The sequence below is a fragment of the Dermacentor silvarum genome, chromosome 10 (genome assembly GCF_013339745.2).
Source record: "Dermacentor silvarum isolate Dsil-2018 chromosome 10, BIME_Dsil_1.4, whole genome shotgun sequence".
In the NCBI taxonomy this organism is placed as follows: domain Eukaryota; kingdom Metazoa; phylum Arthropoda; class Arachnida; order Ixodida; family Ixodidae; genus Dermacentor; species Dermacentor silvarum.
In genome coordinates, this window is record NC_051163.1 from 146,854,417 (window position 1) to 146,880,699 (window position 26,283).

The 26,283-nt window shown below is 48.9% G+C and overlaps 2 protein-coding genes across 2 annotated transcripts; both read left to right on the forward strand.

Moving 5' to 3' along the window:
* The first annotated feature begins 1,651 nt into the window (after positions 1–1,651).
* Positions 1,652–16,700, forward strand: LOC119431894 (mucin-6). The gene is made up of 4 exons (XM_049658096.1): positions 1,652–2,416; positions 3,381–3,709; positions 6,674–7,025; positions 16,506–16,700. Exons 1-4 carry the CDS (start codon positions 1,652–1,654, stop codon positions 16,698–16,700), a joined length of 1,641 nt encoding a protein of 546 aa, XP_049514053.1.
* Positions 16,701–16,736: 36 nt separating this feature from the next.
* Positions 16,737–23,346, forward strand: LOC125939673 (phosphate-regulating neutral endopeptidase PHEX-like). Its single transcript, XM_049658097.1, has 4 exons — positions 16,737–16,750; positions 17,749–17,977; positions 18,582–18,932; positions 21,826–23,346. The coding sequence occupies exons 1-4, from the start codon at positions 16,737–16,739 to the stop codon at positions 23,344–23,346; spliced, it is 2,115 nt and encodes a 704-aa protein (XP_049514054.1).
* The last annotated feature ends 2,937 nt before the right edge of the window (positions 23,347–26,283 follow it).

A 26,283-nucleotide genomic window follows, 5' to 3' on the forward strand; every position in this document is an offset into this window, starting at 1 on the left:
GTTCTAATTTGGTTTTACGGTGACGCTTTCGATGGCTAGGCTATGGCGTCCGCGCGCAATAACTATCATCATCAGCAATGGCTCGAGTGTCGTCGTCTTCTTCCACGGCTGGCTCGTTGGCGCCCCTTGTTTCAAACGCGCGAACGCACTTGTGCCACTGCTCACGCGTTAGTCGTTCCCTTCTTCGACAGCTGGTGCCGCTGCCGCTCATCATTCCAGCGTAGAATTTCACTTTTCTTCGGTCGTCACACAACACTACAAGCTAACCCTTAGAACATACGCACCCCCACACAAGTCGCTACCTAGAGAGCAGGAGCGATTCCTCCGACCTCTACGAGTTAATACAACTAGAAACCCCCACCCAACTAGCAATCACCTAATAGCCCCTACACAATTTTCTCAGTAATACCACTTCTGCGGAGAACACGGGTCCCTCATGCACATAGTAGGGGGTTGCAGACAGACACCAAAGTACATCCACGGAACCTTTATCTAACCAACGAACTTTGGGAGAGAACCATGGTCAGCTCTGAACTCTAGGATCAGCCACGGCTGATTGCGAGGGTCACCACGTGGCCCGAGCTCAAGGCATTCTTGAATGACTACCCGTCTCCCACGCTTCATTTACGTAATAAAGGTGTTTATTGAATAGAATGTACACGGGTTAGGAAGTATTTTACCGTACCTATTAGGGGTTTCTGGGCCTGCTGGGTGTTGCTGATTTCAGGGTGTCTTGGGCGCACACGTATATGTTATGCTGCAGGAATTTTTTTTTTCGATAAACGTTCACAGTTTACAGTAGCGCTTGCCCTCTGTGTTTCCTCCGAGGTCGCGGGATCAAATCCCGTCCACGGTGGTCGCATTTTGATGGGGGCGAAATGCAGAAAAAAACACCCGTGTGCTTACATTTAGGTGCACGTTGAAGAACTTCAGCTCTCCGACGTGCGTTCGCTCCCCGTGAAAGCGCGCGTCCCTCGCGCCTTTTCACTTGCACATACAGCGTCCGGAGCGCGGCGACGATTTCATCACGATTGACGTCATACGTAACCTCACAGCGAAAGCGGCGGCAGAAATCTGCTTTGGAGTGTCCATATAATTGCTATTGCACTAAAGTATAAATATTAATTGTGATTATTATTGAAGCAATGAATTGTATGTTTTTCTAATTCCCTATATATGAAGAATATACCCTTCAGGTAGATTACAGCGATAAACTTGTTACACTGCAGTCTAAAATCAGATTTGCTATTGAGATGACACATAGTGTAAACAGTGAAGACGTGTCACAGATCTCTGGAGAGGGATTATCGACAATGCAACACCGCACAATTAGTAGATTCAGGCGCATCGCCAAAACTCGCACGCGCCGTCGGCACGAGCACGCAGAAGAAGAAAACGACAGCCCTGTCGCAGTCGCACTGATCGTTCGAGGATTCGTATCCATTCGTCGCTTGGCTAATAACGCCTTTAATTTGCGTTCCAAGAGGATACCAAAGACTGCAGCAGAGACAGAGGCCACAGCAAGCTCCTTTGCAAGCAAGACGGCGTTTCCCTGTGCGTAAGCCATCGCTGGTGAGTCCAGTATAGGCAAATACTGTGAGAGAGCCATTTGCTGCTTAAATATACAAAAGTTACGACGGTCTTCGCAAGGATGGAGTCCAGTGAAGATTCGAGGACGGCTAAGAATAGGGACAGCGCCGTTCCTTCAGCCGCTGAAGCGTTCCCTACGACGTTGCCCTCAGTCCAGCCTGAATCGTCGGCTCAAGTCTCCGCACATGAAGTGGAAGATGGCCACTATCTACAACGCCAGGACGGCATGTCTAGACCAGGAGCTTTCCGCGAAACTCAAGGGTCCGCGCTGTCGGAGGCACCATTAGAAAAGGCGTTCAGGAGACCTGATGAGCCCGTCGGTACCAGAGGCAACTTGGACTCTCTAGTGTCAACGGTAGAAGAGCAGCCCTCGGTGCAACCATTGAGTGTCAAGCATGCAAGCTCCGCTGAGATAGCCGATGCTGTTTCAGCTGCCGCGGCAACCACGTCTGCGGTCGACTTGGTAATCTCGGATCAAAGCTCCACTCAAGCGGTAGAGATTATACCATCCGACAAGTACCAACGAGCCTTGCTGGATCCGAGCGTTCCCTCAAACGCAGCAAGTCCATCACTGTCCGGAACGAGAGCGTCCGCTCTCTTGCCTCCAGGAGGGATCCCGCGTCAGAGTTCAGGCACGCGATTACCCGCGAAGGATAGCGAAGGCCTTCATGCTTCGGCCAGAGTCACGAAGACGTCGAACCGGACGAAACCGCATGGCGATGTATCCGAATACAGCCGCTTGCAAACTGCAGCATCGACGTCTGCTGCATCTAGGCCTCCAGAATCGAGATCGCCTTCATCGTGGTCCCCTACATCGGTATCACCCGTAAGTATGATAATTTGTTCTGTGGAAACATGGCGACAAACGTCAAGTACGTCTCTGCTTTGGAAGTCCACAATTGACCGTATAAACAAAGAGGATATTGCAGTTTGCTGGTGATTCTACACTTTGTAAATATCGCTCTTTAAAGCGGGGATTTATATGCATGAAGACGTAGTCGCGGCGCCCGCAGTTCGTGCTCGTGTTCAGCGCGCGCTCATGCCATTGCTCCCGCGTTCGTCGTCGTGGTCGTCTGCTTCCACAGCTGGCTGCGTTGCCGGTAATCATTCCAGCGTAGAATTTCACTTCTCTTCTGTCGTCGCAATGGAGAGGCCGTGTTTACGGGGGTATGAGCCATTCATTGTCTTACGTAACGGACAGATTTAATTTTAAAGCAGTTTAGTTCCAAAAACTCGCAAGCGGCAATGGCGGGCGAATGCTGCTAACCACGCGGCCGAGCAAACTCGAGACAACAGCGGAATGCGGGCATACCGTCTGTGACGTCGATCTCTCCTTCGCAGCCGAGCATGTGTGTAACGTCATAATTGAAAACTCCTTTAATGAACCCTTGGAATTAACCCAGTGAAAAACACTGGCACCGCGCGTTTCAGCTTCGCTTGTTAACAACCTTCACGGAGTGGAAGAGCCGACGAACTTTTTTTTAAAGCATGCTCACCAAGTGAAGCGCCCAAAAGCGAAATTGAGGTGAAAGAATGGTGAAACAAAACATTTATAATAAAGACTGTTTGCGAAGTTTGACTTGCACGGTGTAACACTCAGTGTAACCAACACAGCTTCGCTGTTTGACCATCTTCACGGAGTGGAAGGGGTGGTGATTTTTTTTTTTTTTTCATGCCCTCGTTTTTATGTGCAGAGCATTGCGAATGCTTTTTCTCGACACGCTTGCGACTGCTTCAAGCAGAATTAGGAGCTTCGCCGTAAAGTGCCTCACCGGTCGTCTGTATTCCAGGACACGTCCAATTCGTCGGTGCAGTGCGACAATCCGACCTACGCGGACCTTACTTCGGGCCACTCAACGAAAGCCGAAGGTCGCTTGGCTCCCGAGGGCAACGTAATTCGCCACCTCGCGCAGCCTCTGAGCAAAGCCGAGCGTAGTTCCGGCCGATCGCTCCGCGAGCAAAAGCTGAAGTCCAGGAAGCTGAGCTCCGTCCGTGGAATGGAAACCTCATCTGTTACACCGGGAGAGCCTGGTGGCCGCGCTAAGACGCGGCTGATCAAGGCCGCCCAAACAACTGGAGATGCCCACAACAAAGAAAAGAAGGAGGTAGTCGCGACGCCGTAAGTAACATTGGAACTGTTGGTACCTATATCAACAATGCTTGAAACCGGGGTTGCTGGTAGAGTTTCGATTATTATTTGGCCGGCGCATAAGGACGCAAGGACAGTGACACGCTACTTATTCAGACCCTCGTGTATTGTTGCTTCTTCGCGTTCTTCTCACAGCCCTTCTGTCCGTATGTTGGTTGAACAATCTTGGTTCTCCTGTATAGCGCCATTGTATAGAAAAGTATGCTCGGACGTAACAAAATCACTCCCTTCTCCAGCCAATGAAATAAGATACGGGACCATGAAATTGTGAAGTTAACGTGATAACAACGACATGCCACCAGCAAGTTTAACAAGCCAGTTCTGTCGCAATTTAGAACTTAACGAAGTTTGTTGCGTTTATGTCCCTTCGCATTCATTAACGTATTGCTACAGTGCGTATGTGCATTACCATGCCGGTTTGAGGCGGGCCGTTTTTCTTTTGCGGAAGTGCTCTTTGCAGTGCCTCGGCCTTGTGGTCTCAGCGTCGCCTCTACCAGATGGCACTAGTTCTGTCGTTCCGAGTGGAAATGTTTGTTGTCATCTAATGACAGCCTTTGTCCCTTATTCAACAATTTCTTACTCCAACAACGCTTACGCAGGCAAAAAAACTACATCTTATCGAGCTCTTCAAAATAATTTGCAGTATTTTGTATTTGTTATCGATTAGTGAAAATTTCCGATTTAGTAAAATATCTCTAGGGTCTCATTGTCTTTGTCAAATTATGGTTTGCCTCCATGTCTTTCTAGTGACTGTTGCACAAGCAGCATTAGTGAGGGCCGCATAATTAGTACAGATTATTAATGCTCCTTTAATCGTTCATTGAGACAGCGTCCCGTCTGACCAATGTATTCGTGGCCACAGGAAAGAGGAATGTTGTAAACAACACCTACAGCGCACGTGACAAAGCGGTTATTATGGTTGGCTCTGCAGCATTTTTTTTTTGTTTGTTTAGGATTGCAGTTCACCTGCCTGCATAAGCGTGACAGCGTATGTGGTGCCGAAAACACAACATCGACGCCAGCACGCCGGCCAGCTTTCTTGAGATTATGGGACAACGTGTGAATGTAAGGGATGACGGCGAGCAACCCATATTCTGCCCCTCCCAGGAAGAAAGTCACCGTCATTCCTTACATTCACACGTTGTCCCATAATGTCAACAAGTTGGTCGGCGTGCTGGAGTCGACGTTGTGTTTTCGGCACCGCATGTGCTGTCACGCTTATGCAGGCAGGTCAACTGTAATCTTAAAGAAAGAAAAAAAAATGCTGCAGAGCCCACCATAATAACCGCTCTGTCACGTGCGCTGTAGGTGTTGTTTACAACATTCCTCTTTCCTGTGGCCGCGAATACATTGGTCAGACGGGACGCTGTCTCAATGAACGATTAAAGGAGCATAATAATCATGTTTTCAGCTCCGTTTCTGGTCATCTCGGTATTCATTGCAGAGACCACTGTTGCAAGCCCTTGTTTGATAGCCCACAAATTATCAGCCGCAACCAAAACAAACATACTAGAGAAATCATTGAAGCGCTCGAATTTCACAAATCTGGGGAGCGCTGTGTCCATGCCCCTACATTGTCACTGTGCGATAAAGAGGTGCCATATTTAACCCCATGATTTGCGTATCGTATGTTGGAAGCTGAGTCCTGAACACGTCCTACCTTTCTGCTTTTTTTGTGCCTTAGCGGGGTATTTAAACCTTGGTTATGTGCGGAATAAAATTGTAGTAAATCAGCGCTCTTTCCTATCCGTTCTCTCGCTTCCATGTACACATTTCATGTAGATGTAGATTTCATCTAGACATTTCCATGTAGCTGCCATGTAGATCGCCTCGCTGCTAACCAAAGATGAAACCTTACCAACACGCGCGTTCAGCCACCCTTGCGAATTTCATTTAAAATGTTATATCACGCGAGAAAACTATAATTTGGTCGTACGTCATCCTGAAGGGAACATCGCATTAGAAGACTCTTGCACATGAGAGCGCTTAGTGCACATGAGGGTACTTCTGCCAGTTTCACTGATTATCGCCGCCTAAAGGCGCTAATATGACGCGTGATGAACGGTCGCGCGATATAGTTAAAAGTGCGGGAGGCTGTATACCTTGGGTACGCGGTCTTTCGGAGTCACCAAACAGTTCGAGGGATTGTTCGGTTTATGCAAACATTTCTGAAAAAATGTTCCAAAAGCCAGGGGAACTCATACCTTAGCATTTTATCACTGGCTTTACTCAACAAAAGTATAACAGTACGCACATTCTTCCCACGCCGTTTGTGTACTGACGATGCCACACACATAGGTGGTGAAACGTCTATGTTTTTCTTATACTTTTATCGAGTAAAGCCTGTGATAAAAAGCATTGAAGTATGTAAAATTTGACAGGTGCTTGTCGTCGCAGCCTCATGCATGGAGGAAGGAACCGTCTTTTTTTTTTTGCAGAATCGCGCGTTGCACTTCACTTGAAGTGTGCTGGCATTGAAGTATGAAGGAAGACTAGGGCACCCGGGGCACGACCATTGAAATTCCGTGGCGTTACATGTGCTTACGGCCACGGTTATTACGATTTCGCCTGGAAGCCCGTGAAGAACACCCGATCGCGATCCAACTTATCCACTCACTGCTTATTAAGGTTCGTCATTCAGTTACAGCGCACTTGGAATTGCGGGGCAATTTTCTAGCTAATTTTATTCCCACCAGTCCTGCCTCCAAGAAGAGGCGAAATTAAACCACTACCGCCGACTCAATCAAAGCTAGGTAGCTCGAAAATACCGCTTGCCTATCAGGTAAACAGGGCCTTCATTTTCCTGATATTTTTTTTATGTCTACTCTTCAAGATTGTCACGTGATGCTTCCTCTTTGTCTTTCTTTCTTTCCTCCATGGTCACGATTAACGCAAAAGTAAATCGACTTTGATTCACCTGCGCTGTTCATGCAGGACTGGACCATGGAAGGCTTCTCCCTCTCCACCTTTTCCCTCTCAAGATCAGGCATCCAAGGAGCTGCTCGGGCAGGGAACAACAGCTGCAGCTTCCAGCCAGTCCGTAGCAACGTTACCGTCTACTTCACCGGAAGGGTCACGTGATCCTGCCCTGCTGCTTGGAGAGAATCGCCGAGATCACAAGAAATGGCAGCCGGAAATGGTTGTGAATTATGGACAACCTCAGAAGGAAACCCAGAGCCCGAGATCCCAGGCCGTAAACGAGCTGCGCCCTTCGGCGAGCGTAGGAGGTGTTCAGAGTGTGAGCAGTCGCACAAGTGGTCCGGGCTCCGCAGCATCACCAGACAAGGTACGCGGCGTTTATCATAGTAGTGATTTAGGCCTGTTGGTATGCCATAGTGAAGATTCTGAATAGAGTAAGAGCGTGACGGGAGATACGAAGCTCACGATCTTGCGCTATTCAGATCTTTTACTGTGGCGTTTGCCCTTGGGAACATGAGTTGTATGAGTAGATATTATCGCCGTTCACTGAGAACGGGAGCTTTAATTGCGAGAGGCCGTCCTGTTGCTCTCCATCGGCATACCCGAGAATAGGGAACGCAGTCTTCTTCTATTGAGCACTCTCAAGCAAATCGTCTTTGTCGTCACCATCGTGACTCGAAGCAGACAGGGGGGGCGGCAGTGGCCTCCCTCCTGAGCGAGTATGGTCCCGATGCCCGGAGAATAAAGGTTGGTGCTTGAACGAAGGCTGCCCATGTCACTCGGAAAGATAAGGCTTCATGCGCACCACATGAACAGTTTTATGCACATGCTGGCGGCGCTTTAAGCAAGTTGGGGTGTCAGGAATGACCTCGCAGATGACGTCGCTAAGGCGGCGCAGAACTGTATACGATCCCAAGTACCGCCGTACGAGTTTCTTAGAGAGGCCACGGCGGTACCCATAGCTAATAGGTGTTCATACCCAAACTCTGTCGCCGGGTTCGTAAACCACGCATCTATGGTTAAGGTTATACCGACGGGTGTAACGGTCTTGCTTATCGGTTATTCGCAGACGCGCGAGTATTCTGGCTTCCTCAGCAAGCTCTGTAATATCGGCGGCGTCAGCGTCTGTATTACTACAATCATGGGGCAGCATAGCTTCAAGCATCGTCGTTACTTCTCGACCGTAGAGAAGACCGAACGGTGTTATTCTTTGGAGTTTCCTGGCATGCCGAATTATACGCAAACCTGACATACGGCAGAAGTTTGTTCCAATTCTTCTGCTCCACATCGACGTACATACGGGGCATGTCAGCGAGGGTCTTGTTGAGTCGTTCTGTAAGCCCATTTGTTTGAGGATGATATACTGTTGTCTTCCTATGGGCCGTGCCGCTGAGCGTGAGCACACTTTTGAAAAGCTCGGCTGTGAAAGCGGTTTGTGGGTCTGTTATGATGACAGCTGGAGCAGCATGTCTTAGGACGATGTTCTCCACAAAAAACTGAGCCGCCTGAGCTGCCGTGCCACTCGGAAGTACCGTGATTTCTGGCACCTGGTGAGGTAGTCTGCCGTGGCTATGACCCATTTATTTCCGCTAGCGGATGTCGAAATTGGCCTAGAACGTCCATTCCAATTTGGGCAAACGGAGCCTCCGGCACTGCAACGGGGTGTAAGAGCCCGGCGGATTTAGTGGGTGGTACCCTGCGTCGCTAACAGTCAAGACAACTTCGGACGTAATGCTTCATCTCTGCTGCAAGCTTTGGCCAGTAGTATTTCTTTCTAATTCGTCCCAGATGGCCTGAGGTGGCTTCATCGTGGTTCACCTGCAGCATTTCTTTGCGGAGAGTATTCGGAAGGACTAACAGAGGTAGTTGCGCGATGTCGAAGAATGGTTATTTTGTAGAGAATGCCATTGTGCAACCCGACCGACGATAGTCACTTTAAAAACACTTTCGATACTCTCATAGGTCGGCCTTCCAGAAAAATCAATGAATGGAGCTCTTGATCGTGTTTTTGTGGACGACAGATCGTGGCACCATCAAGACCTGCTAAAGGACCGGCGTATTCATCATCATCTGCGCCTGGTGATTCAGTTTGGGATCCAGTTGGTGATCTTGAGAGACAGTCGGCATCTAAGTGCTGCTTTCCTGATTTATAGACCACTCTCCTATTGTAGTCTTGAAGCAGTAGGCCCCAGATTGTCAAACGTCCGAGGGGTCTTTCGTGTTTGTCAACCGACAAAGCGAAGTGATGGTCGCTAAATACTTGAAAGGAGTGGCCGTTTAGGTACGGACGAAAGTTACTGACAGGGAAGGAATGCCTCCTTCTTTGTAGTTGAGTAGTTAGGCTCCGCACGTGACAGGGTTCTGCTCGCGTAAGCAATGACTCGCTCGGCACCGTCTTGCCACTGAACGAGCTACTGCGCCTAGGCCCACGTGGCTGGCATCTGTGTGATTGATGTAGGCGCATCCTCATCGAAGTTACCGAGTACAGGCGGGTTAGTAGGTGATGCTGTCACTTGTGAATGCCGCTTCCTGCACCGCTCCACATATAATTGCGGCATATTCTCTTGTGAGGCTGGTGAGCAGAGAGGCAATGCGCACAAAACCCTTGATAAAACGCCCGTAATAATCGCACAGACCTATGAAGCGTACGCACGGCCTTCTTGTCCTTGGGCCTTTCAAACTTCACGATTAGCAGCAACGTTATCGGGATCTGGTCTAACACCTTCATGACTGACGACGTGACCCAAGAAATGAAGTTATTCAAAGCCAGTTGGCATTTCTCTGGTTTCAAAGTGAGTCCGGCGGAACGTATGGCTTGAAGAATGGAAAGGAGCCGTTGAAGATGTACCTCGTATGTGGCCGAAAAAACAATTACATCTTCCTAGTTTAGGAAGCAAATCTGCCATTTGAGGCCGAATAGGACCGTATCCATTAGTATCTGAAACGTGGCCAGGACTGAGCACAAACCGAAGGTGAGAACCTTGAATTCGTACAGCCAATCTGGCGTAACAAAATGAGTCTTCTCTCGATCGTCAAAGGACTGTGGCCAAAGGGGCTGCGGCTTTCATCAAGCTGACGGCGCGTAGCGGCAGGTGAATTTCCCGGGTAGCCAACTTGACGTAGTGGGCAGAACCGGAAAATGTGCCTCAGTTCCCCACCATTTTAGCACACCCGTCGGTGATTGGCGGTGCATCATATATCGGTCCTGCGAAGCTGCTGGGGTCACCGAAGAGGCGGCTCTCGTTGGGCCCAGGCTGTGACAGGTGGGCACTGGCGGTAGTGTTGCGTAGGTATTACAGACAGTGGACGACGGACAGCTTGGCTTGAAGCATGGTTCGGGGGGTGCGAAGGCATGTCGAAATTCTTGGCGCCCAACTTCAGCCACAGAGGCGCCTGGGAGCTCCTATGGCGTCGCTGTTTGCTTTGCAATTGAAATCTCCTCGTGCATAATGTCCCTTATCAACAGGCGTAGAGAATTTTCGTCGGTGGCCGCCAGACTGCGGCGCTTGCAGACGATCCGCCAGAGTGCTAGTCATATTGCTGGTGACGTTGCTGCAGCGACCGTTCAATTTCTGTGGTCTCCCTAATAAATTCGTCCACTATTGTCGGTTGGTTGCGTACAAGGCTAACAAAGAGCGGTTCCTTGACGCCACGCATGAGATGACTCAGCTTCTCTGGCTCGGTCAAGTTGTGATCAGCGTGGCGAAAGAAACGTGTCATGTCTTCGGCAAACATCTCGACACGGTCATTTGGCATTTAGATACGATACTCAAGAAGGCGTTGGGAGCTATCCCGTCGATTCGTATTTTCGAAGGTCTGAAGTAACCAACGGCAAAACTCTCCCCAGTTTGGAAGCTCCCCTCGTGGTTCACTAACCATATTCTTGCGCTCCCTTCGAGGGTGAAGTAGACTTTCGAGAGCTTCTGGTGGGGACGCCAGTGATTGGAGTTGGCCCCGCGTTCATACTGGTCCAGCCAGCCTTCAACGTCTACATGTGTGCTGCAGTGAAAGCAGGCAGAGATTCGAAGCTTTTGAACCGTCACTTGTGCAGGGCTTGTCAGTGCCATTTCTGGAGTAGAGATGGTCGTTGGCAGAGCCGGTCCTTACACGATGCCGAATTCAGTTCACAAAACTTCCCGCATCCCTTTTATTGCGATAGCAATTATATGGACACTCCAAAGCAGATTTCTGCCGTCGGCGTCGCCGCCGTCGTCGCCGTCGCCGTTGCCGTGAGGTTCCGTATGACGTCAATGGAGATGAAATCGTCGCTGCGCGCCGCCGAACGCTGTATGTGCGAGTGAAAGGGTGCGAGGGACGCGCGCTTTCACGGGGAGTGAACGCACGGCGAAGAAAAAACGCGCGTTCTGCGCCGTGCTCCCTTATGGGCTGCAGAAGTAGGCGTCTCTTTCCTCCTTTACAATCACCATATATGTAGAACAAACGCGCCCTCTTCCGACGCGCGAAAGGCCGTGGCGGGGAGGGGGGCGGAGGGGGAGGGAAGGGAGGCGACGTTTAGCTGCGGCATCAAGTGCCTATTATATCAGAGGCTCCGGCAACAGTCACCAACGCCGTACGCATTTTGTGCGAACGCGGGCAAAACGCCGACGGCGTCAACAACAGTTCTGCGTGTTGCCGGTGCTGCTGCATGTCCAAGGTTATACACCTGATAAAGCTACTCTCATTACTCCGAATAGCTCTACAAATTTGCTATCGCAATTGATGCTTCGCCTTTCAGGTGAAACTGTGACAACTTTTTTATTAACGTTGTCGGCGTCGGAAATTCCGGTAAAATTTCTGAAGCCCTAAATCACAATTTTCCTGGCCCATTTGGCCGAACTTTGCTTTGAATATCAAATGAAATAAATTTCAATCAAATGAGATGAGTCTAATGAAAGCATTTCTACGTTTCACTTGTATTTCAATGCAAAAAAATCTGCACGTTGTTGCCGAGTAAGATCTTCTTCCTAACTCTAGCCGCACTCTTTTTCTCAGTCACACCACCACCATGTGCTCTACTTTGATATAAAGTGGCAACTAGGGGGATGACGAAGTAGCTTGTTCCTGTCATGCGTGAATTCTAGCGGCTGTCATGTTGTTCCGCATAATCTCTGAGCGTTGAAATACGATGTGAGACAATGCTACATCAGCGCATGATCCGAGTTATACCTTAATTGGCGCGTCACTTGCGCGTCTGTGGTTGTTGATCATGATGTGTAGTGTTGTCTGAAGGGCCAGATAATGGCCCAAGAGTGGCATGCACGTCATCACGAATTGTGCATGAAATTTAAAAATAGATTGCGATAGTGAGATGTAACATGGCTGTAAGAAGGCCTAAACATCTGTCACCGTCAAGTGCATAAAATAGCTGTTAGTATTATTAAAAGTGCATTAAAAGTGCATACGGCAGGCATTGCCAAATCCTGACTGGGGGCTTACCACTGTCGTTGAAAAGAAAAGTGTATGATCATTGCATTCTACCGGTGCTAACATATAGGGCAGAAACTTGGAGGTTAACACAGAAGCTCGAGAACAAGTTAAGGACCGCACAAAGAGCGATGGAACGAAAAATCTTAGGACTAACGTTAAGAGACAGGAAGAGAGCGGTGTGGATCAGAGAACAAACGGGAATAGCCGATATTCTAGTTGACATTAAGCGGAAGAAATGGATCTGGGCAGGCCATGTAATGCGTAGGATGGATAACCGGAGGACCATTAGGGTTACAGAATGGATACCAAGAGAAGGGAAGCGCAGTCGAGGTCGGCAGAAAACCATAGAGATGGGATGATGAAGTTAGGAAATTTGCAGGCGCAAGTTGGAATACGCTAGCGCCAGACAGGGGTAATTGGAGATTGCAGGGAGAGGCCTTCCTCCTGCAGTGGACTTAAAATATAGGCTGGTGATGATGATGATGAATATTAAAAGTGTGGAAATAACTAGAGACGTGTGTTTTGACCATAAAAGTTTCGTTACGGACGAATGATGCAGTATAACAAGTCTATCACAGTAGCCTTAGCGCCTCACCAGGGCCCTTAACGCAAGGGCTTGGGGGGTCATGTGCTCTGCAAGAACGCTACCGCTGCAGCTTCTAGTGAGAGGATGGGCTACGAATCTCTTGCACTAATATCTCTTAATGCACCCATATCTTGTAAAGACATTAAAACGAAGGTAGTGTCAAAAAATGGCTTTATGTCGAGAAACATTGTTGGATGGAAGGACAGCATGCGCGCGGCGCGCGCAATGTTTGGGAGAGGGAAAGAGCAAATGAGAGCGAGAGAGAGAAATTGTAGCAGCACCAACGAGGCAACGCGCAGAGCTGCTGCCAACGCCGCCCGCGTTTCCCGGCGTTCGCGCCGAACGCGCGCGGTGTCCGTGACTGCAGCAGGCACCTCTAGCGGCGGCTCGGCAGGTTTCGACTAGCCACGCCCCAGCAAGTGTAGCAGCGCAGTTTTGCCGTGACGTCACTGGGTAGATAAAGCTCGGAGCCGCCGCGACGGCGGCACAACTCTCGTTGACTCTGTCACGAGTACAGGTAGCCTTGACATGGGACGACCAAAAAAGATCCGGACGCCCGAGGAAGCCGGTCATCTTGAAGCGCGTCGTGCGGCCAGGCGACAATCTGCGCGTCGGTGATGAGCCGATTGGGAATACCGCGCCTATCAGCACTTAGCATTTCTTAGCAAAGCTTAGCCAAACCTAGTAAAACCTGGAAGAAGCTAGGTCGATCACCAGCTCCGCTGTTTACTCCAGTCTTGCACCACTAGTGCAAGCTGCCCATGTCTGTTTGTTACAGGCGGTAACTTTCTTAAGTTGGGCTTAATAACGGTGATGTTATTATTGGTTTTAGTGTCCCAAGTACGCTGCCATTAGCTCCCAACAGCACCTGATGAAATAATTCAAATATGTGGCAAAGACAACTATGGTAGACTTGTTTTGTGTTATGACTGGGTGTAATGGTCGGCCAGCACATTACTCTCGATGCCTGTATACCCAAGGCGCTCAGCATATGATGACATGCTGGTTATAGACATATATGTGCAAAGGACTGAATAAAGCTGACTGAATATATTATTTGTGTGTTTATAAATTATCAATAAAGATCTCACGAGGCTAAATGAGTCTAAATATAACGGATGTTTAGCTGTTTTTCTAATATACTGCGCAGCCGACATTATTGCCTAGGCCTCTGCAGTGAATATACTTGTTTCAGGGTGCAGCGATGTGACTCGGAAAACGATGAACCCACAGCTGCATAAACAATGCTGGCGTGGAACTGTGATCCATGTGTATAAAATGCTGTAAGTCTAATGCTTCAAAAGTACATTCGATTTTGCATCTGAGTAGCGTGTTCAGTCATTTCCAAATCAACGTGTCACATTCTGCGAGCTGTCACTACAACGTCGGTGGCAGCTTCACAGCAGCCGTTAGATGATGATCTAGGAGTGTGACTCACATTTCTTCGCGGAGCTTGCTCACATGCAGACAGTAGGTTACCTCTCGGCAGGTTGGTCTTGGAAAAAGTGCTGCACATGACGTATTTTTATGGCTGAATATAAAGTATATGCCCAATTTGAATGTACTTTCAGAAAATATGTAAAACTAGAGTAGGACCTATGCAGATGCAGAGACCCCTCATTCGACCCCACATAGAGGCTTGGTATCAGAAATGTCATCAAGGCACCTGTTGCGAGGTGGATGACTGGATGAACAGGGTCCAGCATTTTCAAGCCACTTGGTGTAGCGGACTTGGCGCCGACGTCTAAACGCGTACGTGCGCGTTCAGAGCCATAGGCCATTGCCTGTCACTGCCGCTGGTTGCGTGTGGCAAAGCGTTCAGTAGGTTCATCGTTCTAGGCCTTTTTTAAGTAATTTAGGTGTAGGATACATGTTAGCTTGAAATCTAAGATTATACCCAGGAGTTTATAGTCACTTTCTAACAGGAGACGTTCTCTATTGAACTTGCTTAGACGGATCCGAAGTTGTCGGTCGCAGATTTTATGCTTACAAGACTTGAAGCCTATCGCGGCATCGTCAACGTAAAAGGGGAAAACGTCGTACGGGGCATGGCTGATCGGAAGCGCTGATTGCACGAGTTAATTTTGACAATGTGTGCAGCAAGCACGTCCAGCAAGCACCCCACTTTGAGGAGCTCCAGTCCCCTGGGTGAATTGCCTAGATGGAGCTATGGCAACTTTCACGCGGAATTGCGTTTCGACCGGTAAATCTCGATTACACGTAACCTGTTGCCACCGAAAACCATTTCAGGAGAGATTCTGCAAAATTTTACATGACCAGGTAGTGTCGCAGGATTTTTTCCATGTATATGAATACAGACAAGAACTATTTGTGTATAAATGCATCTCTTAAGTTTGACTCGATGCGCATAAGATGAAACCGCTCTGTACGGATCGAGTAATATCTTTATTCCTAAAATTGTATTAGGAGCCAGTTTATCATCTTTCTGGAGAGCTTCTAGAGACTAGTCCCAGCTGTCCGTCAGTAGCTACTCGGAAAGTAAGGGTCTTTTCCCATCTTAAGGATGGGAGTTATAATAGCTTCCCTTCAAGAAGTTGGAACGTGCCCTTTGGCCCGTGTTGCATGAAACAATGAATGGAGCGTATTTACGGTTTCAAGACATGTTTGATCATTTCCTATATTATGCGGTTTGGCCCAGGACCAGACTTATTAGAGCAGTCAAGTGCTGCGCGCTATGCAGCTATATTGAAAGGGCTCTTGTATCCCTCACTTGGCCTGCATTTGCACTCGAGTTACTTTCTCTCTGTTCACTCTGTGTCTTAAGAATGCTCTATGACGCGAACGAAATGTGTTGCCTGCACCGAATGGCTTTAAAGGTCCTATAACATTCAGCACGAGCTCATTCCCCCCCCCCCTCCCCCCCCCCCGACCGACCGTATCTTTGTCAGACACGGCAAAGCCTCGTACGGCTAAGCGCGGGAGTATCCAAGCGCCATGTGACCGGGTCCGTAGCGTCGCAAGGCACCGTCTCTTGTTATACCTACCAAGAAATCATGAAAGGTTTCATGTGAGCCGGTATTATGTCTTTGGCTGAACAAGCAGCAACGGCTTGCGACACGGAACGTTTTAAACATCATCTCACATTTGCGGCACTAAACAAACATCGTTTTTTTCTAGAGTACAACGCTGCACGACCCTCAATCTAACGGTAAGGTGTAATATATAATCTTATTCTAGTCATTGGGGTAGAATACCCGTATGGGCTCCCGCACATGCCTAACGGGCTACCTTGTGCAGTGTCCGTACTAGGGGTATCCTACGATACGTATCCGTCGGCACCGAATCCTTCGATATTTGTCCGCCAGCACTGCATCAATACAAATTTTTAAAAAATCGAGGAGTCAAGTAAAACTCATTTATTGAAAGTACTCTCTAGCGAAAGTACCGTGTTGTCCCCTGCTAAAAGGAAAATTCTGGTGTGCGGCTCTCACTTTGCACGCGCTCTAGCTGCAAGTGCCGGTTGAAGCTATGTAAAATCAAAGCGCATGGATACAGAAATGTGTCAGTGTCCCCAACCACAACTCATCTGCTGCAACACTGGGCAACGCCACACCTGCCAGAGGCAAAACATTGGAGGTGCTTTAAATGTAATGTTCCATTTTACAGTGGAAGGCACTGTACTTGCTTTCTTTAAGGCCCTACCTTTGCCTCTATTCGCTCGAAAACCAGTGTTACGCCGAAAAGCAGTGTCAGTCTGCTGGTTTGACAAGTGATTAGTTGCGTGAGATGACAACGTAGCAGGCTCTGTCACACGCGATGAATGAAAGTACCAAATTAACTGATGGAAGTCCCTTCGCTCTGCCCATCTCCCAGTTGCTGTTCGACCCGCACCAGTCTCAGTTGGTGCTGAGCGTGAAACCCCTGAGCCCAAAATCAGGGAGCACGCCCAGGCCGGCCAAGGCTAGGCGGCGGTTTCAACGAATGAAGAAGATGTCCTGGCCCTTCACAGAACTCAGGAAGTTCAGGCTGAATAGCGTGAGTGCTTCGTTCCATCACCGACAGATCTGATGCCTTGATTAAACATTACTTTAATGTGATATAGTTATGGTAGCTGGCGGGTACGTGGGCAGGCAACTGATGCACATAGGCGAAGAAAACCTTTTACTAGCCGAGATTGTGCGAGCAAAAGAACCAACACCACTGTAGTGGTAGTCCAATAGTCGGTAGAGTCGGAGTCTGTGGTCCTCGAACCCAGTGACCCTGCACGAGTCCGTTCAGCTATTTATATATGCGTCCTCGTAAGTTGGAGCATTCCGAACATGGGTAGCGTTCTTGTACAATTTTATTCCACGGTAATCTTATAATTAAGTTAAAGCGTGAAAAAACGAGGGCACAAGAAGGAAGACACGACAATAAGAGCGCTAGAGCGCTAGTGACGTAACGCAGGGTATGCAACTAGATACAAAGAGCTCGCGTCGTACACAAACAAAAAATTACTTCATCTCCCGCTAAAGGGAACCATGTGTGGATGCGAAGCAGCGGGAGATGGTTAGCTTGAGCGGGAGATGGTTTCGCGGCAGTGGCCCGAGCGCTCATCGCGGCGCTGCACAGGAGACAGAATGAGGCGTGCGCGCTCCGTCATTTTCATACCGCGGAACTACCGTGGCGCCCCAGCGGATTGTGCAGCTGTCGCACCACCTGTCGAGCGCGCCGCTCCGGATTCCTAGAGGAGAGAAAGGGGGGAGCGTAGGAGAGGAGAGAGGAGGACGCGCATGCGCTGTGGAGGTGTGGGACGCGGGACAACAGACAGAGCCGCCGGCAAGAAATGCTTCGCGTTTAAAAGTGACAAAGATTTTCGCAGATGTATGTATGTATGTACGTGAGCGTGCGCGTGCGCACGTGCTTGTGTGATTTCTTACGTGCGCCTTCTCTCATACCGCTATGTTTTATTTAGTAGGATATTTCTGGTAAGCGTAAAACTGCAAGCCAGTTGAGGTGCCTGTGGTCTCGCCTCTTTTTTTTTTGTATTCGCCATTGAGTTATGAATGCCTTTTTGGATGCTGTAATCAACCACTTAAACCACACTTCGTGCCATTCCCTCTATCGATGCCTGCAGTCCACGATTGCCTCTACGTCACCATTACACCACACGACCTGCGGAGACGAAGGTGCAGGAAACGCACGGCCACCGGGGACTGTGGGTCTTGGCTTCCATAGCTACGTTCGTGGTCATCGGCGTGGTGGTGGTCCTCGTGTCGAGATGGACCTCGGTCACGGAAAAGCGACGCCTTGAGCTCTGCAACTCTCCAGTTTGTGACAAATACGCTCGGCATATCCTACTGAAGGTGAAAAATTGATGAAGAGACGGCTTATGGAAGCCCCCAACGAACCGAGTTTAGCTAAGGTTCAACGACTCAAGCCTAGTTCAACAGTGTCGTGCGCAACTTTCGCGTCCGCGGGGGCCGCATTTAGATATTTCCGAAATGCGAATACGAGCGTGTGCTTAGATCTATGCGCACGTCAAAGAGCACTAGGTGAATAAGAGATGTCTATGGTCCTTGACTACGCGGCGTCTATCATAATCTCGTTTTGTTTTGTGCATTGGCTAGCCAGCCAGTCAGCCAGCCAGCCAGCTAGCCAGCTAGATAGATAGATAGATAGATAGATAGATAGATAGATAGATAGATAGATAGATAGATAGATAGATAGATAGATAGATAGATAGATAGATAGATAGATAGATAGATAGATAGATAGATAGATAGATAGATAGATAGATAGATAGATTCTGGGTTACTGTCGCATGCGGGAAACCTGCCGTAGGGATCGTACGTATGCAGCAGCTATACATTTCCTGCAAGAAAGTAGCCAGTTGTGTATGTTCCTAAAAATACGCACAACGTACGCATCGTGGACACGTTCTTGAGTGATCTTTCAACCCATGAACAGGTGAACCGATCTCTGGATCCCTGCAACGACTTCAGCGAATACGCCTGCTCGGCCTGGAATCCTCCGTGGATCAGGGCAGACTACGCCACGTCAAGCGACACGCAGCTCATACGTGCTTGGTTCGACGGCTTTGGCGACCTTCTAATGAACGCCTCAAAGCACGGATTCGCGGTCGCTGACGGGCCTGCTGCCATGCTACGGGCTTGCCTGGAGCACACCACTAAGGCGGGCGTACCAGGCATACAGGAGCTACGCGAGCTGATGGCGTCTGTCCACCTCAACTGGCCCGATCCGCCTGATGATGACGCCAGCCCGCTCGGAGTCCTGCTGCAGCTAGCCTATAATTTCGGGGTGCGTACGGAAACATAGCATGTCATAATGGTGGCAGTGGTTTTACGCGTGCACAACACTTACAATCGGCCCCAACTGCACAATATAGCGAAACATTTCGTATCGAAATTGCCATGACATATCTATGGATTTTACGCAGTATCAATACAATATTTCGAAACATCAACTAGAACCTTTTGGTTGTCTCGGGGCAAGGCAGTTCTACAGGAAATTCCATAGATAGACCTTGAGTAAGCGTTGTTATTATTTGAAAACTGAAATCGCATGGTTGCTTGTAATTAGTGCATTATACCTATGTTTGTGTTTTAACAGGATGTTAATGGGACAGCCTGGAATTAGCGGGTGCGCTCCATCTTTTCTTCGTTGTGTGTTTCTCCCGTCAAACATACTCTGCTTTAGATTTTCCTCGAATGGTAACCAGTTGTCTGCACCGATTACAATGTTACACTCGGTCTGCACCGCGTGTGGACTGGAGGCTGGTTGATGTTTTCCGTCGTTTTTGCCGTACATTCCTTGTGGTAATGCATTTCATCCAGTAATAAAGAAAACAAGATAGCTGTACATTGTAGTCTTTGGGCGGCTGTAACGTACATTTCTTCTATTTTTCCTTATTCCGAGTCTCATGACGTCAAATTTGCATAACCACGTTACGAAACACGATCGGTGACCGGCAAGGTTGCTTCAACACCACAATCAAACGCTGTCCTCGTTTGTAGGAGCGACTTTTGTTTGGTTTCAAGGAGAATTGCATCACCTACCGCTGCTGTTTTTGTTATCTATTGGGCGACGAAAGGCCAGGAGTGCACAGAAGAGAGTGTTTCGATGAGGCCTAGCTAGGGACGCGAAAGTAGATAACCGGGTAAAGAGAGTGCTACCAGCGTCTCCTATTGGGGCGCGTCCCCTTGCTTAGCTTGCGGTGGCTTGTTGGCTTGCGGTGGCGTACGACAGGGCGATAAAAAAATCACCGCATATCCACGACGTGAATGATGATGAGTGGGTGATGCACTGGGGGATCATTCGGGTAAACCAGAGCTGCGGACGAGAGAGGAAGAGAGCGCCCGTCGGGAACGAACGCTCTTGTGCACCGCAGCGCCCCTAGCTACGGACGAGAGAGAGAGAGAGCGTGCGTCGGGAATGAACGCCCTTGTGCACCGCAGCGCCCCTAGCTACGGATGAGAGAGAGAGAGCGTCGGGAACGAACGCCCTTGTGCACCGCAGCGCCCCTAGCTATGAACGAGAGAGAGAGAGAGAGAGCGTCGGGAACGAGAACGAAAGAAAAAGAGAAAGAGCACAGCTGCGCCTATAGCGGGAGCGGCGAGAACTAGCGTGGGTACGACGGCGGGACGAGCGACAAGGCTCGACCCTAAGGAGCTTCTCTCCTAAAATGTCGCCAACACGGATGCTCAGTGAATATTTGGCAGAGTGATATTGTATGCGTGCCCGACATGGCCGAGGTGCATTGTACAGCCACGCACCATTTTTATTATACGCCAACAAATCTATCCTAGCCAGCAGGTGGGGGGGGGGGGGGGTATTCTGTATGAGTCCACCAAGTGGACTGTCCTCTTCGGCTGTCGCCATTGGCTCCAGTTTCACGAGCGCAAAGGAGACTGGCTGGCACCTTCGCGCTCGTGAAGCAGGAGCCAATGGCGACAGCCGATGTGGACAGTCCACTACGTGGACTCTTACACAATAGCCCCCAGCTCACGGTACACAGCGCCGGATCCATCACTGGAAAGCCATCTTCGATTCAGCTCAGAACAGGGACCCTAGTCTGCAGCTATTCAAAAAAGTTTTTTTTTTCGGCATATTGATACACCTTTAGTGCGCGCACGTCAATTTGACGTGATGAGACTGCGGTTTTCTGAAGCCACTGTGAGACAGACATGCCAACTAGGCGTTACCTGGAAACTTTTTCGCCAATCGCGGATGGCTAATTTTTACGAATGGGTACAACCGGACAGAAATAATAATATTCCGTTCGGCATAATCATGCAAATTCAGTCTGTACACAGTGACTTATGGTGGACAGTTGTCGCGGTTTTTGCGATGTCTCCAGACAGAGGCAAGGTGGACGTGCCCCCAAAAATGTTTCACTAATCATGGAGGGCGGCCTAAGGAAATAGAAAAGAAACAAATTGGAATATATTTAGGCTATAGCACCCCTGCTTACGACATCCCATGGTCATGGTAGTAAAATAAATGTTATGGGGAGACAATCTGAGCACACCAATTTTTCTCACTTTGCCCGGATCCCGGTAGCTCTGAACATCACATATTTCAATTGTCGTTGTTCTCTGTCAGCCAGGAGAAACGCGTTTTGGAAGCGCTGAAACGTACAACAAGATTTCAGTTACTTTTGCACCATCAAGCTGTTCCTGTTTATGAAGTGGTTGTGCAAAACACAGATTTAGAAGCAGCCCATTTTATCACCTTTTCAAGAACGCCTCCACAGGCCTTTGGAAGCATTCAAGAGTTTAACGGAAAGCACGAAATGACGCTTACACTCGCTTACACTTTCAGACGATGGCTTGCGAATGACAATACTATGATACAGGAATGCGTCCGGTGGACTTCAGTAGTCAGTCGCTATTTGTGTGCATCTGACCTCATTTTTAGTACTGGGATTACTGAGTGTGTTTATCTTCTTTTGCGAGCTGATGCTATGCGGTTTCGGTGAAGTAAGTCGTGCATCGTAGTATGTTTATACGCGTGTAAGTGATTACAAAAACGCGGCCGAAACCCTCTTGCACAATACAGTCACTAGAAGTTGTGATGTAGGTTCCATTGCACGCTAGACTGGACAGATACCTGCGCGATTTCGCTTGCTACTGCACACAAAACAGTCACTCTGATGTTGTTGACGGGAATTCACACAGCCCCTGCATTGCAGGTACGAACCTGGTTTACCGTCCGTGTGTACTGGCGTGACACCAGTCACATCAGTACTGTACATCTCAGCCCGGCCGACACCATCAGCTTTGCCGTGAAACACCACAGGCGTGTGATGACTTCGAAAGCGTACGAGCTTTTGTGGCAAGCTTTCTATGGTCGCTTCCAAGAATTCGGAAACGGAAGCAGTTCACCGGACGACGCTGCTATAGAGAGCTCCGCTGTGATGCAGACCTTCATACTTGAGCACATCTTCGAGGCCAAGACAAAGGCGACAGGTGGTCCCGCTTGTTTTGTAATGGCCGCCCTGGATACGTACACAGCAAACATTTCATCCGAGGAATGGGTCACTGAGATAAACAAGATGATCCCTGGCGCCCACGTATCTGCTTCGGGCAACATAAGCGTAAGCGACCTTGCGGTTCTTGAAGCGATTGATGCTATCTTCAAGTCCTTCACTCGCCGCGACATTATGGATTTCTTGGGCTGGCAGATGGCACAGTTGTACGGCCCTCTGGTGGACCCGGTGCTGAGCAACGCGTACTTTGGAGACGGAGAGCACACCGCAACTTACCTGCCTCACGTTTGTGCCAGTCAGGTTGAGGCGTCGTATCCGGGCTTGCCGGCTGCGCTGCACTACCTAACGAGCCTCGACCGGTCAGCGCGGAATGCCGTCAAGATGACCCTGGAGAGTGTCGCAAGCACCACGGCTGCCCTAGTAGAAGGCGTCTCTTGGCTGGACGCGGCAACGAAGGCTGCAGCCACAGCTAAGCTTCGAAGCGCGAAAGTCCGTCTCTGGCCTCCTTCGTGGATCCTCGAAAAAGAAGCCCTAACTCGCATCTACTCCCACTTCCCGGTCAACGCCACTTCGTTGGTAGATTTCCTGAAGCTATCCCGAAGAACGATAAGGAAGCTCATTAAGTCTGAGCCCGAGTTCGAAGAAGTGCTTTCGAGTCCACTTAGTGGCTCGCTCCCTTACTTCAGCTACGACCAAGCCCTCAACGAGGTGTCCATATCGGCAGGCGCTGTCCAGTTCCCGCTGTTTGTGCCCGGTGGCACTCCAGTTATGAATTACGCGGGACTGGGCTTCTCGTTCGCGCTGCAGTTCGTGCGGTCTCTCGACAGCGTTAGCCGCACGGTGAGCGCTGATGGACTGTGCACAAAGATCGACGATGGCAAATTCTCATCGTTCACAGCTGCGCTTCAGCAGAGGTCTTCGTGTCTTGCACCAGCTTACAACGGCAGCTTCTTTCCAGAGGTGGTAGCCTTGGAGGCCACGCACGCAGCATTCGTCAACACTGTCGGCGGTGCCCATGACGGCGAGCGTCTCGTCAAGGAGTTCTCTAATGAGCAGACCTTCTACATCGCACTGTGCTACTTCCAGTGCGGCCGTCAGGGAGGCCCACGCAATTTCTTCAACGGATGCAATAAGGCGGTTATGCACTTCCCGGATTTCGCGGATGCCTTTAGGTGTCCTGCCGGGTCTCGCATGTACCCTAGCGGCAGCTGTCGCTTGTTCTGATTCTGATGTTATAAGCTTGCACAGACTATCAATAACCCACAACAGCTGTTAAGGTTCTTTTTCGTGGGGACAATGCTGTTTTCTTTTCAAGTTTTCTTTTAAATTTAATTCGTTTAGAACAATGTTCATAGATTATGTTGTTTGTGGTTTCTCTACAAAGTTGCTGTAAAAGAAAATGCTTCAAACTCACCACTGACAATTAGATGTGTAGTTATAGGTCATCGTCGTCGAAAAGCCTCCCCTTTGCAACGAACGGCTGTGCAATTATTGCACGAGAGCGCGTGATATCGTAGAAAAGATTCAGCCTGAACATATATTTTCTGTTCTATAAGTGTTCATAAGGAAGACGTAGCCGCTGACATTGTCGTGACAAGCTATTTTTCATAGCTCTGTAACTATATTCCTAGGCGACGGCAGAGTCACAGCGTCTTTGTGGCGGGATTGTTGAAATGGTTGTGTTTTCGATTTGAGTAGAATATAGAGCTTTTATGAACTAAATGGTCTACGGTATAGTGTTCATGGCGAAAAATTAGGTAACCTAAGTTACTGCGACAATAATTATTTAGTACAAGACTGAAACTGCAGACTCTATCTGTGGAAAAAAGTTGCAGTGGCTTAGCTCGGCTATGCCAGGATATACGTAGCGTTAGCAAAGGTTCAGCTGATTATTCTTAGCTTATTTTTAAGATTATTCTTAAGATAAGATTATTCTTATGAGTCAAGCTTCTCCGTTCTTCTGCGCTGTTGAGCAGCATTTGCGCTCTCCTTCTCCATGGCTATACCACACTGGCAAACGCCAGTCAGAAGCGCAGCGGCTCCAGCGCAGTGTCAGACGGCGACTGCACAGCGAGCGCGCGCCGGCGCCAGTGCGTCTACCACGGCTACGACGTCACTCCTCTGGAATGCGCAGACCGGCGCCGGTGATCCGCGCGCGGCGGCGGCGGAGTGCGCGAGAGGTGCCGGCTCCGGTGGCTCCGGTGCGCATGCCGTGTGACATCACTGACCCTTGCGCATGCGCAGCACGGCTCTTGATGTGCCGCGCGAAACGGGCTTGGCTAGGCCAGTGTAGCTAACGCTACAAAAGAATAGTTCGCTTAAAAAGACAGTCAGGGGCTCAAAAAAATTGAATTAGAAATGTTCTGGTAAGCCATCATTGAAGTCTCGGGTAATTGAAAGGATGATTTGATGTTTCGACAGATCAAGAATTTTTCATGTGGTCTTTTTGTTTTTACTCCCTCCCCAAAGGTTTGAATTTTCTTGTGCTACCTAGCTACTCTATGGGCTGCAAGCTGATACTGTTCATGCGATGAATAGAACCATTTTTACCAAGGAACAACGAAAATTGATTTGATTTTTGAGAATGTGCAGGTTGGCATCAAGCGAAAATAAAGTACATATCATGTGCATATAAGTTAATTGGAAGCGGACGCCCGTGTGTGCTTCATGTGTGCCTTACTAACCTCATCGTCTTCTTTCGCGCTGCCCACATACCCATTAGCCGTGTACATATGATCACTGACATGAAGAAAAAACTTCGATAACTACGTAGAACCTTCGGCCACAATATACTCCCATTATGTGCAATATTTAGATTGCAATAAGCAACACTGTCATTCATATTTGACAAGAGTTTCGTTGTAATGGGATAAAAAAAGGCGTGCAAATGCCTCTTCGCAATCTGCACCGTCAAAGAGCATTTTCTGTTATCTTATCAATAACAGTCTGTCGACTTCAACCCGAAGGCGCCGTCTACTCGAGCTCGTTGACTGGAAACGCTTGCCTTCTCAAACAGTTTTCTCAGTCTCTAGCGAATTTTCTTCTCTATTGTTTTCCAATGATCTTGTTATTTGTCTTGCAACACCAAAATTTATACTTTGTAGCCTTTCGTATTATCTTTAATCGCAAACTGTGTTATTGAGCCCAAACGTACCACTCAGAAGTAAAATTCCTAGGCTTACTTTTCCTTTGTCGTAATGAAAACGTTCGCTTTGAAATGTCTTGATTTCTCAAACTTTTGTAGACGATTTCCTTAGTAGACATGAGGCTTAATTAAAACAAAAGATATGCAGCAGCGACCAATTTGTTTCTAATGAACCCCAAATGAGGAGACCACTTTTTTATGCTCCTGCAAGGATACCTAGTTATTGAAATAATTATACATTCATTTTCTTCCATTATGATCTGCTTCCCCTACATATGCCGTGTTATTTCTTTTGCTCATTGCCACGTTAAATTTTTCTGACCACGAAAAAAAAAAGACTCCCGCACACAACGTCGGCAGACGTCGGACCAGGGGTAGAGCTCTACTCGAACATGTCCGTAACAACCACATTGAGGCAAGCTTCGTGGATTCCGCGGCATATATGTCTAACAAGCAGCATTCGTTGTCTCCATCGTCGACTCTAATTCCAGGATCACTTGCTGCGCTACAGTACGCACTTCGAAGCCATTAGTAGCCGAACAGGTTGCAATCGCGCTGACTGTGCTCGATGGTCGCAGAGAGGCACTATATAGCGATTCTAAGGCGGCCATTAAGGCCTACCATACCGGGATGGTCTGCCCTCAGGCCCTTCGCATTACCAAAGCTTGAAAAGTATCTCTCCGCATTCTCTCATTTGGTTTCCCGCTCACTTGGGGTCGACTGAGGGCTCTCCCTCTAACCCTAACGAGAGCGCGCACGAGGCCGCGCGAGGACTCACTGACCGCGCCGCCTCCGCAGTCCCATTACCCCGCCGGGGAACCATTGATGACGTATAATGAGATCACCAAGCATTATTATCTGTCAAGACGGGTATTCCCCCTCCCGCACCCTGCCTTATGCAGGGCGCGGGTGGTGACCCTTCGACTTTTAGAAGTTCGTGCCTATCCTAACCTTGCGGTTCTTCACGCTATATACCCTCAAAGGTATCCCAGTGCGGACTGCCCTGCCTGTGGACT

Coding starts and splice junctions, on each gene's coding strand:
- LOC119431894 (XM_049658096.1), top strand. CDS start 1,652: ATGGAGTCCAGTGAAGATTCGAGGACGGCTAAGAATAGGGACAGCGCC. Junction 2,417..3,380: donor CCCCTACATCGGTATCACCC/GTAAGTATGATA, acceptor TCTGTATTCCAG/GACACGTCCAATTCGTCGGT. Junction 3,710..6,673: donor AAGGAGGTAGTCGCGACGCC/GTAAGTAACATT, acceptor CTGTTCATGCAG/GACTGGACCATGGAAGGCTT.
- LOC125939673 (XM_049658097.1), top strand. Junction 17,978..18,581: donor CTCGGCATATCCTACTGAAG/GTGAAAAATTGA, acceptor ACCCATGAACAG/GTGAACCGATCTCTGGATCC. Junction 18,933..21,825: donor AGCTAGCCTATAATTTCGGG/GTGCGTACGGAA, acceptor CCTGCATTGCAG/GTACGAACCTGGTTTACCGT.